This window comes from Euleptes europaea, chromosome 13 (genome assembly GCF_029931775.1).
Source record: "Euleptes europaea isolate rEulEur1 chromosome 13, rEulEur1.hap1, whole genome shotgun sequence".
In the NCBI taxonomy this organism is placed as follows: Eukaryota; Metazoa; Chordata; class Lepidosauria; order Squamata; family Sphaerodactylidae; genus Euleptes; species Euleptes europaea.
In genome coordinates, this window is record NC_079324.1 from 42,533,847 (window position 1) to 42,555,692 (window position 21,846).

The 21,846-nt window shown below is 47.5% G+C and overlaps 1 protein-coding gene across 1 annotated transcript in view; it reads right to left on the minus strand.

Moving 5' to 3' along the window:
- Positions 1-17,710, minus strand: part of PRODH (proline dehydrogenase 1) — a 36,257-nt gene extending 18,547 nt beyond the window's left edge. The window contains exons 1-5 of the mRNA XM_056859517.1: positions 17,384-17,710; positions 14,056-14,264; positions 9,608-9,642; positions 3,442-3,585; positions 2,540-2,604 (exon numbers count right to left, since the gene is read on the minus strand). Of these exons, the coding sequence (XP_056715495.1) occupies positions 2,540-2,604; positions 3,442-3,585; positions 9,608-9,642; positions 14,056-14,264; positions 17,384-17,710 (780 nt within the window). The remainder of the gene's footprint in view (positions 1-2,539; positions 2,605-3,441; positions 3,586-9,607; positions 9,643-14,055; positions 14,265-17,383) is intronic.
- Between the last annotated feature and the right edge of the window lie 4,136 nt (positions 17,711-21,846).

A 21,846-nucleotide genomic window follows, 5' to 3' on the forward strand; every position in this document is an offset into this window, starting at 1 on the left:
GGAAGCAGCTAAAGCCTTTTTTAGAGGAATTGCTGTGAAGGAGTCATTGCTCCTAAAAAGAAACAGAGATAAGGATAGGAACATATGTTTAAAAAATATAGCAGAATTGGAAAAACAAGTCAAACTTAGCCTGTCAAAAAATAATAGCAAAGGAGTTGAAGTCAGAAAAAGAAAACTTAGAAAGAATTGATGCAATTTCCATACATAAGAATCTTCTTTTTACTAAACAAAAATATTTTTAAAAAGGAAACCAAGTAGGGAAATTATTAGCCCAGAAAGTTAAAAAAGTAAGAAGTAAAAACATCATCACTGGTATCAAAACAAAAGAGGGAGAAATTACTAATGACACCAATGAAATTAAAAAGTCTTTTAGAGAATATTACCAAGAACTTTATAAGGCCGGGCCTGTAGATAAAGATAACATTAAAAGCTTTCTACAAAATACTAATATACTCAAGTTAAATTCAGATGATAAAGATTTTATGGAAAAAGATAATAATATACAAGAACTAGAAATGGCCATCCAAAATTTGAAAATTAATAAGGCCCCAGGCCCGGATGGCTATATAGCTAAATTTTATAAAACGTTAAGCCACACAATTAAAATTCCATTACTCAAAACAATAAATAATATCTTTCAAAATGGAAAGCTGCCAAATACATGGGCTGAAAGTAACACTACAGTTATTCCCAAGCCAGAAAAGGATCCAACCTTAACTAGTTCCAATAGACCAATCACTCTCCTAAATATTGATTATAAAATCTTAACTTCAATCTTAGCAAACCGGCTAAAACAAATAATTAATAAATACATTAACCCTGATCAAACAGGTTTCATCCCTAAGAGACTGTTAACATCTAATATTAGGAAAAGTTTTAATTTACAAGATTATATAAGAAAATCAATGGGAAAAGCAGTTCTCTTATTCTTAGATGCTGAAAAAGCGTTCGATAGGGTTGAACACTGTTATTTGAAGGAAACAATAGCTAGCTTTAGTTTCGGGGGGAAATTCCAGAAATGGATTAATATTCTATATAACAAGTGTCAAGATAAAATAAGAATTAACGGTGAAAGAACAGAAACTTTTGATATCATGCGGGGCGTTAGGCAAGGCTGCCCTCTGTCAGCTCTCGTATATGATCTCTCGCTAGAACCCCTGGCAATCTCAATAAGAGATAATAATAAAATCAAAGGTGTAAAGATTAAAGACGAGGAATTTAAATTAAGCCAATATGCGGATGATATAGCGCTCTTCCTAACTGAAGCAGATAAATCTGGATTAGAGGTTAGAAACGTGATTGCAGAATTCAGTCATATATCTGGATACAAGTTAAATGCAAATAAATCTGAAGCTTTTTTTTAAATATCGATAACAAAAAGGAGAAACAATTATGGGAAGAAGATCTAAGAGAAGCTGATAATGTTAAATATTTAGGAATATGGTTAAGTAAAGATAGAACTAAATGTTTAAATTTAAACTGCGGAAAAATAGTGAAAGAACTGAAGAATTGTTTTCAGAAATGGCTCCCTTTGAATTTTTCTCTTAGGCCGAGTCAACCTAATTAAAATGATAATCTTGCCAAAATTGAATTTTATTTTTAATAACCTATTTGTAGACATACTGAAAAAAATGACTGAAGAATGGCAAAAGATCTGTAATAGATTCATCTGGCAAAATAAAAAGAATAGATTTAGAAACAATAACCTATATGAGATTAAAAGCAAAGGAGGGATAGGTATGCCAAATTTATTAACGTATTATCAGGTGGCTAGGATAAAGTGGTTAAAATCATGGGTAGTAAATGATGAAAAGGAACCATATATCATAATTGAGCAGGACTTTGTTAAATTCCCGCTAAATAGATGGCTTTGGGTTAAAAAAAACTTATAGGAAAAATTTCTACAACAAAGATAATAATTGCATTAATGCGCTAAGAGAGAAATTAGCTCCAGATATTTCCCCAATGTCTTCCTTTTTATGGAATATCTTAGCTGAGAACCCAGAATTCCAATTACCACATAGAATAAAGATAGATAAACAGAATGAATGTAATTATTGGATTACAAATAATAATTTAGAACCTTTATGTAAAATTATGGATAAAAAAGAAATTAATATTACATTTTTTGAATATTTACAAATAAAAAATATTGGAATAACCTAAAAGAAAATGACATATCCGAAATTAGAGATAATCAAAGTTTGAGAAACTGGTGCTACAAGACAAAACTCCAACTTCAAAAAGTTATGCAATTCTATTGAAAGATGAACTAACCCTAACAATGGGATATCGAGATAAATGTGAGTATTTATTTGGATAGAGCATCGAGTGACCAAGAATGGGAATACATTTTCACAAAGGGATTAGATTTTACAAGGCTTTTTAAAATGGGGAACCTCACCTTGCAGAATAAGCCTTCCAGGGAAGGCAGGTCTATAGGTGTAATCCCACTGCATGGAGAGTCCTTGCAGCCTGTTTTATGAAACCTCACATTCAACAGACAGGGGTGTAGGGCAAAAACATGCATTGTACTCACCAAGAACTGAGGCCTCCCCAATGCAGTCAGTTTAATAGCTGAGAAGCCATTTTCTGAGCTGCTAGCTGCAAATAAAAGATTGAGCATAGTTCATCCCTTTTTATGCTGGCCAATGGCCATAACAATAAATTATTATTATTGTTCATCCCTTTCCGCAGGAGGGCTCTGAAATCCCACGGGGTATCTGACACTTTTCTTAATGGACTTATCCCATAAAAACCTATCAATTCTCACATTACCATTCATGACATTACAAAGTTCTTGTGGCCTTTGGGTCATGCATGTTTGGGGAATTTTGTGCTTCCCAGATGGGTGTGTGTGGATTAGGACTCTGGAGCAGGTAGAAAAAGAGCTTCAGCCTTCCCCATCCCATGCTTTCCCCTCCAACCAAAGGAAATCAGTGTGTGAAATGCCTTCTCCACATGCACCGTGGTCATGAACCAAAAATGGGCCCCTTCATGCTTGGAAAGCACAGAACTCCCCCCCCCATACACATGACCCAAAGTCTTTGTAGCAAGTGACTTGACCCTGCGTGGTGCAGGAGTTCAAACCCAAGGGATCCCAGTTCAACTAAGTTCACTACTCTGGTTCTTAGAAGGTGGTAGTTTGAATAGACAGAGCTTCTTTGTGTAGAGCCAGAAAACTGGTTGCTCTATCCAATGGTAACTCTTATTGGCGGTGGCTCTCCAAGGTCTCAGTCAGACTCTTTTTCTAACCTTGCGATCCTTTTCACTCAAGATGGCAAGGGTTGAATCTGACACTTTCTTCACGACCTGTTTACTCCTGAGCAGTGGCCATTCCTCTATAGCAGAGGGCCCCTTCACTCCTTAGCAAGACACTGGGTACATAAAGATTTGAGAGGGGCAGACACAGAAGGTTCCACTGTGTGACACAATGCCTACCTGAGGCTTCTATGCACTGCAGAAAGGTGTCCATGCGCTGGTCACACTTGGCTTCATCTGCATAGAAGTAGGTACGGGCACTGGTGACACCGGCCCGTCGATCGCCAAACCCGCGATGCACACTGTATCGCTTTTCTCTCTGCTCTGCGAGAAAATTAGAGCAAGCAGGTCCAGAACTGATACCAAAGCCTAAATAAATTTGCTCTGTAATAGCTTCACAAGCAGGCTGGCATCCCCCCCAACCTCCCAGCTTCAGCCCTACCTTGGACTTTGGGGGCTTAAGAAAGCTCCTGAAGGGATTTGGCAGTGCTGAGAGCTCTTTTCGCCTGAAATTATTTTGAGGCTCTAGAATGAGCTCCCTATGGTGATCATGATGAGTCACTGCCTTATGTGTGTGTGTAAAGCGCCTTATAGTCTTCCAAAAAAAGGCAAACCTGATTTAAGTGGTCTTTGGAGATCATTTGAATGTAGTACTATCCTAAGTTACTCCTTGGTTGACAAATGTCAGCATTTTAAATTTTATCGTTTTACTACATTTTGATGTAAGATGATAGCCTTTTGCCAAGGAAAGGAGGCGTAGCTGTCAGAAGTAGGGATGCCAGATCCCCCCTGGCTACCAGCAGGGGGTGGGCTAGGATTGCCAGCTCCAGGTTGGGAAACTCCTGGAGATTTTGGGGTGGAGCCCAGGAAAGATAGGGACCTCAGTGGGGCACAATGTCCACTCTTCGAAACATCCATCTTCTCCAGGGGAACTGATCTCTGTAATCTGGAGATGAGCTGTAATCTCAGGGGATCCCCAGGTCCCACCTGGAGGCTGGCATCCCTGGTTGTAAGCAAATTAAATGAAAGACTAATTTATCCTCAGCCAGCCCAGAGGCAGGTCAGATTCATGGCTTGTGCCCAACTGAACACTCTCAAGTAGGACAATGTCTCAGGGGCAGGGTGGGGGGAGACACACTGTATTAGTGAGAACAAGTTCAAGCTCCAGCTGCTAAAGCAGCCTGGATCTGTAACTGGGGCAACATTCATTTCACACAGCCATGGCAGAGAAGGGTAAACTGGTGGCCTCACAAAAGGAGTGGGCGCTAAATAAAAGTTAAATTATTCCCAGACTCAGACCAGCTACACTGCCAACTGCTTGGACAGCTGAGAGAGAACACTACTAGGGCGGTCTGAATCTGCTCCACCGTCAGAGCCGGCCCTGCTGGTATGGTGTTTAAGACAATTTATATGTTGGGGGAACTATCTGCCTTGACATATATGCTTAGGCACTGGCCTAGGCCCAAAGCCTACCTAAACCGAAGGTTCTGCTTGGTGTTGCGGTTCAGGTGTCAGACTAGGATCTGGGAAACCCAGGTTCGAATCCCCACTCTGGCATGGAAACTTGCTGGGTGACCTTGGGCCAGTCACACACTCTCAGCCTCGACCCTGGCACGTATTTGGATGGGAGACCTCCAAGGAATGTCACGGTTGTGATGTGGAGGCAGGCAATGGCAAACCACCTTTGAACATCTCTTGCCTTGAAAACCGTGAGGGATTGCTACAGGTCAGCTATGACTTGACAGCCAAAAAAAAGTTTTATATTGCCCGCTTAATCAGAAAGATATGTTAAGGAAAGTTGTACTGGGGAATTTATAAAGAGCAAGTTGAGGTGGAGAAGAGTCAAGGTTTGACATTAATTACAATATTGTCAGTTCTGCTGATCAGTTCTGTTGCAGGGAAGGGAAAGCAGAAGTAACTCTTCTGAGAAATCCAGCTGTATCTAAAGAATGGGTGATTTCTTGGAAGAGCAAAAGGAAACCAAAGTCTTCCGAGAAATCACCCAGACAGTTACTTTTGCTTTCCATTTCCTCAAAAACATGACAACATGAACAACCAGAGCCTCAACTGTCCATGAACTTTCAGTTTAGACAGGCTTTGGGCCTAGGCCAGCAACTAATGGCACGATCCTAAGCAGAGTTATACCCTTCTAAGTCCATTGGAGTTAATGGGTTTATAATGGTGCAGCTCAGCTTAAGATGGCACTGCCAAGCATACTTCAAGCCAAACAGCACACAGCATCTAGACAAGGCAGAAATCACTGCAACGTTTGATCAATTTCATAAAACCTTCTGGAAGCAGAGGATTTGGAAGGATTCCATGCTTACAGAAAACAATACACGATGAACTCATCTGCCTTATTGGTACAAAACAGAGGATCAGTTCTGGACGATTTGAGGCATGATTTTTCACTTGTCACACGTTCATCAATCATTAGTGGAAGACGCATCATGTGATGCTTTACCACTTAAACCCTTCTCAACTCTATTTGAATTAAGAAGACATTATTTGTGACAGCCTGACCTAAATGGCTACATCTGCAAAATTAACTTGTTAGTACAAAGCACCAGTCTCATGATGCAGCCAGCATGGCACAAAGACCAAGGATTTTAGAGGAAAAATCAGTGTGCTATGTGTGTTGGACGTTCACTGAATCTTACTGACTGGCACTGATGTTGACTGCTGCCTAATGGAGCAATTTAGTTTTTGCTATTGTGAGCCAAATGCACACATTTTGCTCTACCTCTACAAAACGTTAGACAGTGCTCAAACCATTTTTGAATCCTGATGTCTGCATTCAAAAAAATTTGCCTGCTGGGAAGTACAAGCAATGGCTGCTTCAGCTGATATTACAGCTCTTTTATTGATACTTTTCATCACTGATAAAAGAGAAAGATGATACAAGGATAGAAGCCAGTGTTTCACAGGATAAAACGTGGTAACTTGAGTCTGTGTTTTTATGTTAGAATCTCATGTTGCTTTCCATTTAATAAACTGCTAGTTTGTGTAGCTTTTTTCCTATTTGTGTTAAAAAGTATATAAAACATATTCAAGACTTCTAATGGTTAAAGGTAAAGGTCCCCTGTGCAAGCACCGGGTCATTCCTGACCCATGGGGTGACGTCACATCCCAACGTTTACTAGGCAGACTTGGTTTACGAGGTGGTTTGCCAGTGCCTTCCTCAGTCATCTTCCCTTTACCCTCAGCAAGCTGGGTACTCATTTTATCGACCTTGGAAGGGTGGAAAGGTTGAGTCAACCTTGAGCCAGCTACCTGAAACCGACTTCTGTCGGGATCGAACTCAGGTTGTGAGCAGAGCTTGGACTGCAGTACTGCAGCTTACCACCCTGCGCCACGGGACTCTAATGGTTAGGAAGTGTTATATGGTACAAACAAGCCTTACTGTAAGACATGGATGAATTAGACAAGTTTCTTTGTATATATGCTAAAATAAAGAGTTCATATTTACATTTTCAACATGCTTTTGTTAAAAGAATGCTTCTTACAAGTGTGTGGGTCTTTTAAACTGATACAACTCAGGGCCTCATCATATCTACTTTGGCCCTGGTTGTGGAGTATCATTTGCTGGCAAGATTAACACTCCTTGAGAGAGCATTCACAGAACCTGCCATCATGCTTGGAGAGTCCGCTCACAGCAACCTCACATGGATTGTGAGCTAGCCTTCATCTTGTCTGCTTTAGAGGGAATGCTAGAAAAGCCCGCTCCATTTTACAAACTGCCATGGCAGTTACTGAAGGCAAACCTGGGGCTGACTGGTGGCGGAAGGAACATGGAAGGACAGGAGCTGTGTGTGTGTGTGTTAAGTGCCATCAAGTCATGACCGACTCATGGCGACCCTATGAATCAGTGTCCTCCAAAGTGTCCTATCCTTAACAGCCTTGCTCAGATCTTGCAAACTGAGGGCTGTGGCTTCCTTTATAGAGTCAATCCATCTCTTGTTGGGTCTTCCTCTTTTCCTTCTGCCTTCCACTTTTCCTAGCCTGATTGTCTTTTCCAGTGACTCTTGTCTTCTCCTAATATGTCCAAAGTACGACAGCCTCAGTTTAGTCATTTTAGCTTCTAGGGTCAGTCATTTTAGCTTCTAGGGTCAGTTCAGGCTTGATTTGATATATAACCCACTGATTTGTTTTTTTGGCAGTCCAGGGTATCCGATAGGGCTGTTGAAAAAAAATATTCGGTAAAATTCGGATTCGGCAAAATTCAGCCTGTTTTGATTCGAGAAATGCCGAAGTCCAAACTCCTCCGATTCGGATCCGTGCAATTTGGCGTGAGATTCGGAGTTCAGGGAAAATTTGGCCGTTTTAAGCCATTAAAAACACATTCACGCCTTTTTGCGGCTCTGGGGGGGCATGTTTGGAGGTAGAGGTCCCAAACCTTCAGCGTAGCTTGAGGGGACCCTTCTTACAAGAACCCAAGTTTTGTGAAGATTGGTTTAGGGCCCCCCAAGATATGGGGCCCAGAAGGGGTCCCCCCAATCTGCCCATTGCAATAAAGCCATTTAAAAACACACTCATGGCTTTCTGTGGCTCCGGGGGGGGGGGGTTGGAGGTAGAGGCCCCAAACTTTCAGCATAGCTTGAGGGGACCCTTCTTGCAAGAATCCCCAAGTTTGGCAACGATTGGGGCAGGGGGTCCTGAGTTATGGGGCCCGGCAGGGGTCCCCCCTCCGCCCATTGGAATGAATAGAAATAAATAGACCATTTGGACTCGGAGTTTGCAAAACCATGCAAAGCAACACATGACGCAACCTTGGGAGTTTGCAAACCATGGAAAGGGACAGAGGCTCGCTAGCTATGCATAAGGAGCACGTGGGGTGGAATTTCCCCTTTTGCATCGGACTTGGGAGTCTTGGGACTGGGCAAATGCATTGTTTAAGTCACAATTTGAAAACCAGTTTTGAGCGAGCATCAAAATAGACCGAACCGATCTTATGAATGAGGGAACACCTGAGGACACACAACTGAAGCCCCCCCTCAAACCAGGGAGAGAAACGAGTGGGCACCCCCCCCAGGCAGAACGGGCAAACCCCCATTAAACCACTATGGCTCAGCCCCAAACGGGGAAAAAACCAAGGAGGAGGAGGCGTGGGTGCCGAGCCGGGGAGAGACTCATGCAAGCTGCACCGTCGCACCCAACCCCAGGCTAGGGGTAAAAAACAAAATCAGAGCACAGCACACACTCCCGCAGAGGCGAACGGGCACACACCCTCTGCAGAATGGGCGAAGCCCCCCCCCTCAAACCGGTACGGCTCTGATCAACCCCAAATGGGGAAAAAACCAAGGAGGTGGCGGCACGGCACGGGTGCCGAGCAGAGAGACTCACTAGCCATCACACAGACTCAACTTTAAAACTTTAAAAGCAGAACACACACACTCCCGCAGAGGCGAGCGGGCACACACCCTCTGCAAAACGGGGGAAGCCCCCCCTCAAACCAGTACGGCTCTGATCAACCCCAAACGGGGGAAAAACCAAGGAGGAGGAGGCGCGGCCCGAGTGCCGAGCGGAGAGAGACTCGCTACCCGCCGCACAGACTCAACTTTAAACTTCAAAACTTTAAAAGCACAACACACACTCCCGCAGAGGTGAGTGGGCACACCCACCTCGGCAGAACGGGCGAAAGCCCCCTTTGGCTTCCCTCCCCACCCAGAGACTCTGCTCCCCCCCCCCACACACACACATAGGAGAAAAGGTATAGAGAAAAAAACCCAAAATCAAACTGTGTGGATGTCTTCCAGCAGGAGCACGGAGGAGAAGTAAACCCCAATCCTATTCTGGTAAGCACCAGCAGCTCGGCCAAGTCAGGAATCGGATTTCTCAGCAGCACCGCCACCAAATTGGAAGGCAATGAGTACAGTTGGGAGAGGAGTTTTTAGACTCTTCTCCTGTCCATTTCAAAAGTGAGAATCCCTGCTCTGATTGGCCAAGAGAAGACCCAGCTTGGTCACCATTGGCCGCGGGAGAATGCTGCTTACTGACGGTTATGCTGCTGATTCTGAGCCCCCGAATTTGCCGAATTTATTCGGCGCACCCCAAACTTGCCGAATTCAGCTCGTATTTTCCCCGCCTTTTTTTGAATTCGGTTCCATCCGAACTGAAAACCGCCGAATCGGGGGAAATTTGGCTGTTTTTTGGTCCGGGATGAACCGAATCGACAGCCCTAGTATCCGTAACACTCTCCTCCAACACCACATTTCAAAAGAATCTACTTTCTTCCTATTAGCTTTCTTCATTGTCCAGCTCTCACACCCATACATAGTAATAGGGAATTAGGAGCTAGGAAGCAACAGGAGCGAGGAAGCAACTTTTCAGAAAGATCTTTACTTACTGCCTGTCTCCTTCTCAAATGCAGAGGTACAGGAGCTGAAAGGAACAGAAACACCCTAGTGAGTCACAGAGTTATTTCACTGGCACACATCCCCTAACTCCTCAGGACCTAAGCATGTTATGCAGGTGAACCAAGAACAGCTGGTCCACAGAAGCGTTATGGGTTCCAGAGAACCAACCTTTGGATTGTGCAGAGTGAGTGCCTAAAGGAATAAGACTGGCAACCTTGTAGGTCCTTGTGGAATTTTACATAAGTGAAACTCCCCCTGAATGCAGAAAACTAGGTACTTTTCTAAATTCAAGAATCTTTGTACATAGTGAGGATTTCAGCTCCACATGTATCTTCAAGTGGTACAGTCTATTCTAGTGCCTCACCAGATTGTGTATGATTTTAGCCTGGTCAACACATGCAGCAGGATGAAGCAGCGGCCTCCTGGGGTGTTATAAAGGACTGTGTAACTTCACACTACCATGTAAAATGCTAGTCAAGCAAAAAAGAAGGCTGAGCTAGATCCTTTCTCCCTCCTGTGCTAGTTTTCTACTTGCAGGGAGTTTTCCTTAAAAGGTGCGATCCCTCATCTGCTGTCTGAAGTGGTCCAGTCTATTGAACAGCTTCATTCTCACCCCATTATGCTGCTGCATGCGTAGAGCAGCATACAGACAATGTCAGTGGTTCAATTATTCCAACCAGGAAGGAACAGTATTAATGCTACGAATAGGCTTGCTTGCTTTTGCTAGGCAAGAAAACAATGGCTGCCCAGATGTGAACGCAGATATGCAAACCTCCAACCCAACTTCATTCCATCAGGCTACACTGGCTCAAGCAGCCAATCACTTAGATTTGGTAATAAAGGCAGCCCCTAAAATGAGAAGGGAAGTCCTGCTGTCTGAAGCTACTCACACACAGCTAGAGGTTTCTATTCTGTGCAATGCACGGTGTGCGAGAAAGGAATGTCCTGGACTGCAGTGAAGCTGCTTCTCAGCGTCAGCTCAGCTCACTATCATTGGACAAGAGATCAAGCAGGAGCCAAAGCAACTCAGGGGTGGCGGCCTGAAATATGAGACCCAGGCAGAAATTAGATCCGTTCCTCCTAAGAAAGCCCTGTGACAAGGATTAGGAACGTTGGCTGAGCGCGTGAACTCAGTGAACTCATGTCTAAGCGAGAATAAAGTGGGACAGGGCTGCCTCCAAATACTTTGCTTTGCACCAGTGCAAGATAATCATTTATCAGGATCCCTGCTGACAAGGCTGCAGTTCTCAGCAGGCCTGATTGAGTCTACATTAGGGAAGTGCTGACTGAGTTTACATTAGGGAAGACGCCTACTTTTGTTAACATGCCCCCTTTAGATTAGGAAATCCTAGTTTCTGGCCTTTCTCTTGGTTAAGGACAAAACCACAGGCTTTTCCTCCTCCACCCTAAGCATACTAATGAGGTTTAGTAGAATTACTACTGCTAAAAACGATACTAGTTTCCTCTGCACTATTTTTACACACGTTCACCAGTCAGGAACATCAGCCATGGAAGAGAACAAAACAGTCTCATAACATTAAAAACCCCTGCAAATGGTCTTACTCGCGCATCCCTGAACTCTACGCTCAGGGTTCAGCTAGCTCTTTTACCGGCACTAGTGAAGAACGACCTTCCTTCTGTGCAGTGAGCAGAGGTACAAATAAATTTAGATACACACCCAGTATTCAACTATGTTGATGGGGCGTTACTCTCGAACACCAAGGGATCAATGTGTTTGTATTTGCGGATCCTCAACTCTAGAGGACTTGACCCATTAAATCCTATTCTGCCCGTTGCATGCAAGCCACAGGGCTAAATTTTCGGCAGGAATATTATCTGGTATTAATACGCTTTTGGCTGCAGAGAAAATTATATTTCTGTTATCAGATATTGATGCATATGTATCCTATAGTGTCTCTTTGTTTGCTCTTGCAGCAAAGAAAATAAGGTCCAACGTGGTATCGGAATAAGCAGCTACTTTTCTTTTAAATTGAAACGCTTTAGTATATCTCATTATTTAATATTTTACTTGCTAATCTATTGTATTTGTATTTTATTTATTTGTTTTAGCAAATTGTGATGGCCAATGGCTATATACAATAAAAATTTTCATTCAGTATTCAACTAGAGGCAAATGCATCCTATAGGGCAAGTAAGTGACCCAAAGTCTGCAACCTAAAGCAGAAGGGTGGCAGATGGAGACTTTGACCAGAATCCCTTACAGCTTTTCTTGTGGAAGCCCCTCTGAATAAATGGGGCCTGAGCATGTGCATGTAAATGCTTCACTCAGAAAGGAGCAAAGGTTATCAGGAACTCCCGCCTGACTGCGTAATGCAAGATAGCCCCCACCCCCGTTCAAAACACAATTTCTATTCGGTATGCAAAGAGACTGCACAAAAAAGGGGCGGCTGAGCAGCAGGAGAACGAGGTGCCCAGGGCAGCTCCCAGTGCCTAGCTTCAGCCTGTACAGAGTCAAACATCTTTGCTGCTTGCATAAGGGCTCCGCCTCTGTGACAACCAATCGGGCCAAAGAGAAGGGATTTCCCTCAGCCAATCATGCGACCCAGCAGCTCATTTTTCTTCCTTTGGAAAGCCGCGAGTTGCACATTGCGTACCGAGCAAAGAGAAAAATCCAGCCTGTGTCGCAAGGTAAGTTTCTGGCTTCCACCTCACAGCTGCAGGCAGGCAATCTGACACCCCCCCACACACACCAACTTCCATGCTAGAAACTATATATTTCTCCTGCATCCATACAGCAAGAATCCGGATTTGGTGGCAGGGTTCCCACTGCATAAAGACAGTAATATACAGGAGCCATAGCTCAGGGGCGGAACAAATGTCTTGCCAAGGCCCAGACTCAATACAACACCCCCAGTTAAAGGGGCTGGAGGCGGCAGGACCAAGGTAACTCCACCTGAGACCCTGGGGAGTTCCTGTAGAAAATGCTGAGCCTGAAGAGAAGCACCATGTAGGAAATCCCCTGGCAAGCCATTTTTGAAACATCAGCATGGAGAAGACACCATTTGCACAGCTTTTACCAAAGGCAATTGGGGTATGCACTTCATAGAACTTAACAGAGGGGTTTGGTGGTGAATGGTTTATAAGTTATTTTATAAAGGACAGCTGTCATAGGTCTTTTATGCATGGCTGTTTCACTCACCGTCACCCCTCGGATGACTTTGGGTCTTCGTTGTGATTATGCATGCCATTTCCGGCTGCCAGAGGTCGCCTCGCTCTCCCCCTGCCTTTCCCCACATTTTGCCCGCATTTTCAAATTTGAGATAAAACATGTCCCTCAAAATGCGGGCAAAATGTGGGGAAAGACCGGGAGGTGATGGGCGAGTAAAACAGCCATGCATAAAAGACCATAGCCTACTCCATTCAGAAGCAAGATCCCTTTGCTAGGGACTTCAGCTGCATTCACATCCTGCAGCAACCATTCATTTCTGGATTATCCTGTGTGGATAAGCCAACTGTTGCAAATGATGGCATCATCCAAACAATCTGAGAATGAGCACCGTAAGGCTACAAAGCACTGCCCTAGGAAGCAATATGAGCCCAGTCCAAATGCACAGAACAGTAGCCAGTTGCCCTTTCCAAAACGAGAAGCAGTGTAAGTGCGTGAACCAGTTCAAGTGTTATAATACATGACTCTTTATGACTCCGTTAGAGACCCCATGGCTCATTATGAGTTCAGACTCCAGCACTCCCTTTAAAGCTTAAAATTATCAAGTCACCAAAGCCCCAGAATTGGAAAAAAATACTACAGAGAACTTGCAGGCTGTCTTCTGAAACTGAAAAGATTAGCTCAAAGGGAAGAGATGAAAGATAAGACAACACCCTGGAAAGACATAACAAAAGTGCAAATGTTAACTTAGCCCTCGCAGTGTTGAAATAGTGGCCCTTGGATGGCTCGGTGTGGACAGTCCTGCATCCTTGGGATACACCCCCATTCTTTCAACATTCAGGGCAGTGTGGGCTAAAATATCCTGAAATCCAGACCTTCCCCTTGCTAAAGGCCACTTTTGTCCCGTTTCGGCTGCCTTGGATGGGCAATGATGCAATGTCATATATCAGCCAGCAGTCTCAACAGCTCTAGCGCCAACTCCATCAAGCTACAGCTGATAAGCACTGAGGGCAGGAAACAGCACGTATCCCTATTGTGCACAACCAAGCCAACTTGCTCGGATCAACTCTTGCACCATGTGGCCTTTTGACCTCACCATTTACAACTGCCTCTCTACAAAGTCATATGTGGGGCGGATGACATAACCAGCTGGCTGTTCAGGGATGTAACAAGAGCCTAGTCTGATGCAACCGTTTAGCTCAGCACCCCAGCCATCCCGTCATGCAAAACAGCGAGTAGGACACACTGGCATCCAAACTAATTCAGCCACTTGGAGCCACGGCCCCAGCCGCAAGGAAAAAGCATGCTTACTCCAGCTCCTTCTTCTCAGCCTCCTCTGAGCTTAGGTCCTCCTCCACGCCATAGTCGAGCACGGAGCCCACACCATAGGCAAGGTTGTGCTGGATAAGAGGCTTGATGGCTCTTTGATCCTCCCCGGCCACAAACTGCCCATAGAAGGTCATTTTCATCAGCTTCTCGAAGAGCCGCTGCCCCAGCAGCTTCCGGCTGAGGGTCATCACCTGCAAGATGCAAACAGAGATAATGAAGAGCAGCGCATCTCCCCTCCCAGCATGTGGCTGGGAAGCCGACCTTATAAGGGTCTTTGGGATTGCAGTCTGTTGGGGGGGACACACACACATAGTCCCCTTTCATTTCACCATCATTAATTTTAAAAGGCTCACGAAAAGGGCCCACAGTTGCTAAAAAGGGAGAGGTTTTACCTCTCCCCCTCAAATATTCATGGAAGGGGGTACTTGTTTCTCACCCCCGCCACTGTTGCTACTACCCTAAGGAGCATAGGCACAATTTGGGCGAAAACGCATGTTTGCTTTAGCCTCTTTTGTTCCCTGTTTCCCATCACCTACTGCATGCCAAGCAGATGCTCTGCCACTGAGCCACAGCCTTCCCATCACCTCCTTGCCTATTCCCTTTATTAACTGGAGATGCTGGGGATCCAACCCGGGACCTCCTGAATGCCAAGCAGATGCTCTGCCACTGAGCCACAGCCTTCACATCACCTCCTTGCCTAGTCCCTTTAACTGGAGATGCCGGGGATTGAACCTGGGACCTTTCGCATGCCAAGCAGATGCTCTACCACTGAGCCATGGCCCTTCCCCAAATAATAATAAGAAGGAACCGCTGGGCTAAGCGAAAAAGTAAGTCGCACAGTCCTAGGAGAAGGAGACAGAACCGAGAAGGGAGAAAACGCATGGTCGCTTTAGCCTCCTTTAATCCCTGTTTCAGCCTGGATCGAAGGCATGCGTTTCGCCTAATGTGCGTTCGATCCTGGCTAAAACAGGGATTAAAGGAGGATAAAGCGACCGTGCGTTTTCGCCCTATGTACGTTTGGGTTTCCATGGCAGGGGGAGGAGGAGAAATGTCAGCGGAGAAAGCAACAAGTCTGCTCTGAGAACAGCCCAGGATCCGTATGAGACGCGGCTTCCCGCTGGAGGCGCTTTCCTGGGCGGCCAGCAGTCGCCCAGCCGGCTAACGGAGGGAGGGACGGGCAGTGGCGTAGCGTGGGTTGTCAGCACCCGGGGCAAGGCAAGTAATTTGCGCCCCCTAACCCGTGGATTTTAGCACTCGAGTCTCTTCCACTAGATTAGTTAAAGAAACCCTTACCCCCTAAGCACATGTATTGTTTGTTATGAAAATACTGATGTAATTAAAGTAAAATGCATCTAAATACAAGTTTATTTTCAAACACTTCTCAGAAGAGCATCCTGGTGTCCGCAGCCTCCGCCAGGGCTGTAATGTGTTTCCAAGGAGAGGGCCTGTGGGGGGGGCACTGGTCCCCTGCAGAGCATGTTGTGCTAACTGGGGCCTGGGAGGCCTGGGTTCAAATCTTGGCTTTGTTGGGGGGCGCAGAAGGGAGGGCAGCTTGATTTCTGGGGCTTGGGGAGGGGGTCTTGCTGCAGGTCGTGCTCCAGGGGCTGGCTTGGAAGGAATGGCCAGCGGCAGAAGCCGAAGGGCCAGCCTTGCGCCGAAAGGGCGCGTTCCCGCGGGAGCGGGGCTGCTGTGCCGCGCAGGGGCCGGGCCGGCTCCGCTCCCTGTGCCGCGCAGGTGCTTGGCGAGGGGGCCGGGCCTCGCCTCCCTGCACCACGTCTGCTGGCCCCGCAGCAAGAGCAAGAGCCGCCTGGACGCCACGCAGGTGAGCGGGCCGGGGGGCTGGGGGGGTGCGCGTGCCCCCGGGCTGGCGCGGAGGCGCGGGGCTGGCCTGCCTGCCTGCCTCCCTGCCAGCAAGCGGCCAGGCCGGCTGCGGCGCCAGGAAGAGTGGCTTGGCGGACGCTCGGCTCGGCGGGGCAGGGGTCGAATCCCGGCTGCGTCGTGCACGCGTGTTGGGTGGTCTCGGCCAAGCGCGTGCATTCTCCGCCTGGCCCACCTCACCCGGCGGGGGTGAGGATAACATGCCACAGAGGGGAACGACGTGAGCCGTCTTGGGTCCCCACTGGAGAGGAAAGGGGTGGCGGGTCGGGTGAAGCGCCCTTTTGCCGGAGGGGAGGCTTCCCCTTGAGACCCTGGCGGGCGAGGCGAGGCTGGAGCGGACTCTGGAGAAGAGCGGCTGCTGGGGACGGGGGTCTGCCCCCCCTCCCCCAGCCATGGAGACCCGGCCCCTCGGGGCAGAGAGCTGCGAGTGCGAGCGCGCCCCCCCAGATGTTGCGCCCGGCCCCCCCTGCACCCCCCACGCTACGCCACTGGGGACGGGGCAGCCAAAACGCACGGGAGGTTTGGCCTTGAATGTGCCGCTCTCCAAGTGCACGTTTGCCCCACCCGAAGTCTCCGCACTCAACACCCCCTGCAGAGTTTGGAGAGTCCAGAGGGGGGGGGGGAAATGGGCATCTCGAGAGCGGCACCGCCAAGGCGAAACCTCCCGTGCGTCTTCGCCCTTAAAGGCTGGCGCGCCCTGGTTTCCCCCCGCGCTGGGGCGGCGGTAGCCCAGCCGGAGCCCGCCCGCCAGCCTCCCCCTACGGAACGAGTCAAAAAAGAAGGGCACCTCCGTGCCTGTACCGCAAGGTTTGGAGATTAGCACGGGAGAATGGGTACAAAGAAGCACACAGCCAGGATACAAATAGCATTAGTATAAGAAGTGACAATGATGAAAAAGACAAAGACTGGTGTGCAACATAAAATCTTAAACACTAAGTTGCTAAATATGTACAAAAATACAAGGTAGGTGTTAAACAATTCTTTTGGGGCAAAGCAGGAGGCAAAAGTCCTCTTCTGGGTTCCAATAACAACCAGTTTCTTTAGAATATCCAATAACAGGTATAAATCCAAAAAATGGATTTATTTGGATTTATACCTGTTATTGGATATTCTAAAGAAACTGGTTATTACTGGAACCCAGAAGAGGACTTGTGCCTCCTGCTTTGCACCAAAAGAATTGTTTAACACCTACCTTGTATTTTTGTATATATTTAGCAACTTAGTGTTTAAGATTTTATGTTGTACACCAGTCTGTCATCATTGTCACTTCTTATACTAATGCTATTTGTATCCTGTCTGTGCGCTTCTTTGTACCCATTCTCCCTCGACGGAACGGCTCCTTGGGGCGGCAGGCTCCGCTGGGTACACCCACGCTTCCCCCCCCCCCCGGGAGGAGAGGCGCGCGCCCCAAGCCGGCGCGGGCTCGGCTCACCTGCTGGGCGCGCTCCACCAGCAGGTCGACGGAGCTGAGCCCCAGCACCACCAGTCCGCGGGCCAGCTCGCCGCTGGTCTTGCTGCGGAAGGCCTCCCGCGTGTCGGCGAAGTCCACGGCTGGGGGCGGCGGCAGCTGCTGCTGGGGGCGGTGGGCATCTTGCAAACCGGCCGGGGCTGCAGCCCCTCGGGAAGGCGGCGGGGCAGCGTCGCTGGAGGCGGCGCCCAGGACCGGAGCGGCTGCCGTGGAGAGCGGACGGCGCCGGAGGAGCAGCGCCGAGGCTGCGCGCAGCGTCCCGCCGCGGAGGTTTTGGCACCGCCCGGCCATGCTGACCACTCGGCACGGATGACCGCCTGAAAGTTCCAGCACCCGCTTAAATAGGCGCCGAGGAAGGACACCACGCCCACCGCCGTTAGAAGTTCGCCGCGGGTCCGTTGATTGGCCTCTGATCTCCAGGCCGCGCCCACCAGTAGCCCCCCCCCCACTGTCGCTGGGAGAGGGTTCTGTTTTGCTCTTCGCCGAGCTCGCGGCAGAGGTTCGATCCCCCCATTCCCCTTCTCGAGCCCCGCCCCCGCGATAAGAACCACGTCCGCGCTCACGTGCAGAAAAGATGCCGGAGACCGGAGTGGACGATTTTCCAAAACAGCGGCACGGGTGAAGGCTGACTAAAAAGTGACAAAGAGGTCAGCACGCTTCCCAGTTCACCAGAGCTTTTCTTCAGTCTGGATGTTAGGGAAAAGTTTGTTTCTAACCATGTTGTGTTGGAGTCTGAATTTGCAATGTCTGGGTATTGTGTGTGTAAAGTGTCCTCAAGTCGCAGCTGACTCATGGCAACCCCTTTTGGGGTTTTCATGGCAAGGTGGCTTTGCCAGTGCCTTCCTCTGCACAGCAACCTTGGTATTCCTTGGTGGTCTCTCATTCAAATACTAACCAGGGCTGACCCTGCTTAGCTTCTGAGATCTGACGAGATCAGGCTAGCCTGGGCCATCCAGGTCAGGGCAAAGGTAAAGGTCCCCTGTGCAAGCACTGGGTCATTCCTGACCAATGGGGTGACGTCACTTCCCGATGTTTACTAGGCAGACTTTGTTTACAGGGTGGTTTGCCTGTGCCTTCCCCAGTCATCTTCCCTTTACCCGCAGCAAGCTGGGTACTCATTTGACCGACCTCGGAAGGATGGAAGGCTGAGTCAACCTTGAGCCGGCTACCTGAAACTGTGCCTTCCCCAGTCATCTTCCCTTTACCCCCAGCAAGCTGGGTACTCATTTGACCGACCTCGGAAGGATGGAAGGCTGAGTCAACCTTGAGCCGGCTACCTGAAACCGACTTCCGTCAGGATCGAACTCAGGTCGTGAGCAGAGCTTTTGACTGCAGTACTGCAGCTTAACACTGCGCCACGGGGCTCCTGAAGTGTGGAGATGCAATTATCTGAATTATGCAGATGCAAATTGCAATTTTACCCTCACTTAGACTGTGGTTGCCAATCTCCAAGTAGGGTCTGGTGGTCTCCCAGAGTTAATGATCTTCAGACTACAGAGATCAGTTCCTCTAGAGAAAATGACTGCTTCAGAGGGTGGACACAATGGCATTATACCCTGCTTAAATCCTGCTCTTTTCCCCAACCCTGTCCAGATTAGATTAGACTAGGTACTGTGTATTTTATTTTGGCCTATAGCTGTAAGAATAAACTTTAGATTAGATTAGAGTCCAGATGACACTACATGCTGATGACACTACATTATTGGCAGAAAATAGTGAAGATTTGAAACTACTACTGCTGAAAGTTAAAAGAGAAAGTGCCAAAGCAGGACTACAGCTGAACATCAAGAAAACAAAAGTAATGACTACAGGAGAATTACACAACTTTAAGGTTGACAATGAGGAAATTGAAATTGTTCAAGACTTTCTATTCCTTGGCTCCACCATCAACCAAAAGGGAGACTGCAGCCAAGAAATCAGAAGGAAATTGAGACTGGGAGGGCAGCCATGAAGGAGCTAGAAAATATTCTGAAGTATAAGGATGTGTCACTGGCCACCAAGATTAAGTTAATTAATGTCATTCTACTCCCTATTACTATGTATGGGTGTGAAAGCTGGACATTGAAGAAAGCGGATTGGAAGAAAGTAGACTCCTTTGAAACGTGGTGTTGGAGGAGAGTGTTACGGATACCCTGGACCGCCAAAAAAACAAACCAGTGGGTTATAGATCAAATCAAGCCTGAACTGACCCTAGAAGCTAAAATGACTAAACTGAGGCTATTGTATTTTGGTCACGTCATGAGATGACAAGAGTCATTGGAAAAGACAGTCATGCTAAGAAAAGTTGAGGGCAGCAGGAAAAGAGGAAGCCCCAACAAGAGATGGATTAACTCAATAAAGGAAGCCACAGCCTTCAATTTGCAAGATATGAGCAAGGCTGTCAAAGATAGGACATTTTGGGGGACTTTCATAAGGTCGCCATGAGTCGGAAGCAACTTGACGGCACTTAACACACACACACACACACACACACACACACACACATGAGTCCAGATGATTAGAGTCCAGATTAGATTAGAGTTCTCCAGATTAGAGTCCATCGCTCTTAACCACTATACCACGTAGGCTGAGGCTCTCCCAATGGCAAACCACCTCCTCAGGCTGCACCTCTCTCTAGGAATTTCCTAACCCTGAGGTGACAACACTAACCCAGATCCCCTTGTTCCAGTGGAGCCCCAGTATTGGAGACCTGCACCTGTGCAGACATGCTATTCAAAAGCGACAATCCCTGTACTTGTGGAGTGTCTCAGTGCAAAGGATAAGACGAAGCAGAGGGGGCATAGTAAGGGCAAAGCAGAGGTTAGTTGGCATACTAATGTTACCCTAGCAAAAGAAGTGGTGTAAGTCAAAAGACTCCCACTGCACTCACATGAACACATGAAGCTGCCTTATACTGAACCAGACCCTTGGTCCATCAAAGTCAGTATTGTCTACTCAGACAGGCAGCGGCTCTCCAGGGTCTTAGGTAGAGACGTCTTTCACATCACCTGCTTGCCTGGTCCCTCAATGGAGAGTCCAAAACCATCTCTCCCCCACTGCCTCCTTCAGAGCCCCAACCGAACATAAGACTCAGACCACCACAACCAGTGGTAAATAGCATGTTTCAGACCATTCAGATGTGTGCCCATGTCGCTCTGCCTTCATGGACAGAGAATTTAGCGTACAGAACAGCAAGCTCACAACAGGCACCCCGATAAGCCCACTGGGGGAAAAGACACGGAATAGACAGTGAGGCTGCTCCATACCGAGCAAGGTCACGCGTCCATCTCACTCATCTGTCTACTTTGACTGGCAGCAGCTCTCCAGGGTCTCAGGTACAGAAAGGACTCCCCCTGCACTGGCTGGCTGACATCCTTTAAAGGGGGACATGGGATTTTCTGCATGCAGGCACTGTGCCAATGATGTATGACCCCACCCCATGGACATTTGAATCTTGGCCAGGAAGTGACTTCTCCAAGGACAGCCTGTCAGCAATAATGACCGAGGAGCCAAAAGGGAAGTAACATTATCAGTGCTGGTAGAAGAAGAAGAGTTGGTTTTTATATGCCGACTTTCTCTACCACTTAAAGGAGACTCAAATTGGCTTACAATCACCTTCCCTTCCCCTCCCCACACTAGCACCCCGTGAGGTAGGTGAGGCTAAGAGAGCGTGACTCACCCAAGGTGACCCAGCTGGCTTCATGTGTAGGAGTGGGGAAACAAATCCAGTTCACCAGATTAGCCTCCATCGCTCATGTGGAGGAGTGGGGAATCAAACCCAGTTCTCCAGATCTGAGCCCACTGCTCCAAACCACCGCTCTTAACCACTACACCATGCTGGCTTTCCACCATCTCTCCATCATCTTAGCATATCTTTGGTCTCTGCTGCCAGAAGAGGACATAACTCTGATCCTACCCTCTCATCCAGCAGGCGTAATTCATTGACACAATTGCTCTGATTGTTGCTAAAATTAATCATTAGTTTCTGACACTTGGATATCAGTGTGTGATTTATGGCTGTAAAAGCCTTCTCTCCTGCTTAAATGATAAGCATGTGGCAAGAACCCAACAGCACAAGTCTGTTGCGGTCTGGAAGGCCAATTAACAAAATCCATTCCCCTGTTAAAAGCAGACGCAGAAGAAGAAGAGTTGGTTTTTATATGCTGACTTTCTCTATCACTTAAGGGAGACTCAAACCAGCTTACAGTCACCTTCCCTTCCCCTCCCCACAACTGACACCCTGTGAGGTGGGTGGGGCTGAGAGAGTGTGACTAGCCCAAGGTCACTCAGCTGGCTTCGTGTGTAGGAGTGGGGAAACAAATCCAGTTCCCCAGATTAGCCTCCGCTGCTCATGTGGAGGAGTTGGGAATCAAACCCAGTTCTCCAGATCAGAGTCCACCCCTCCAAACCACCGCTCTTAACCACTACACCACGCTGGCTAGTTAAAC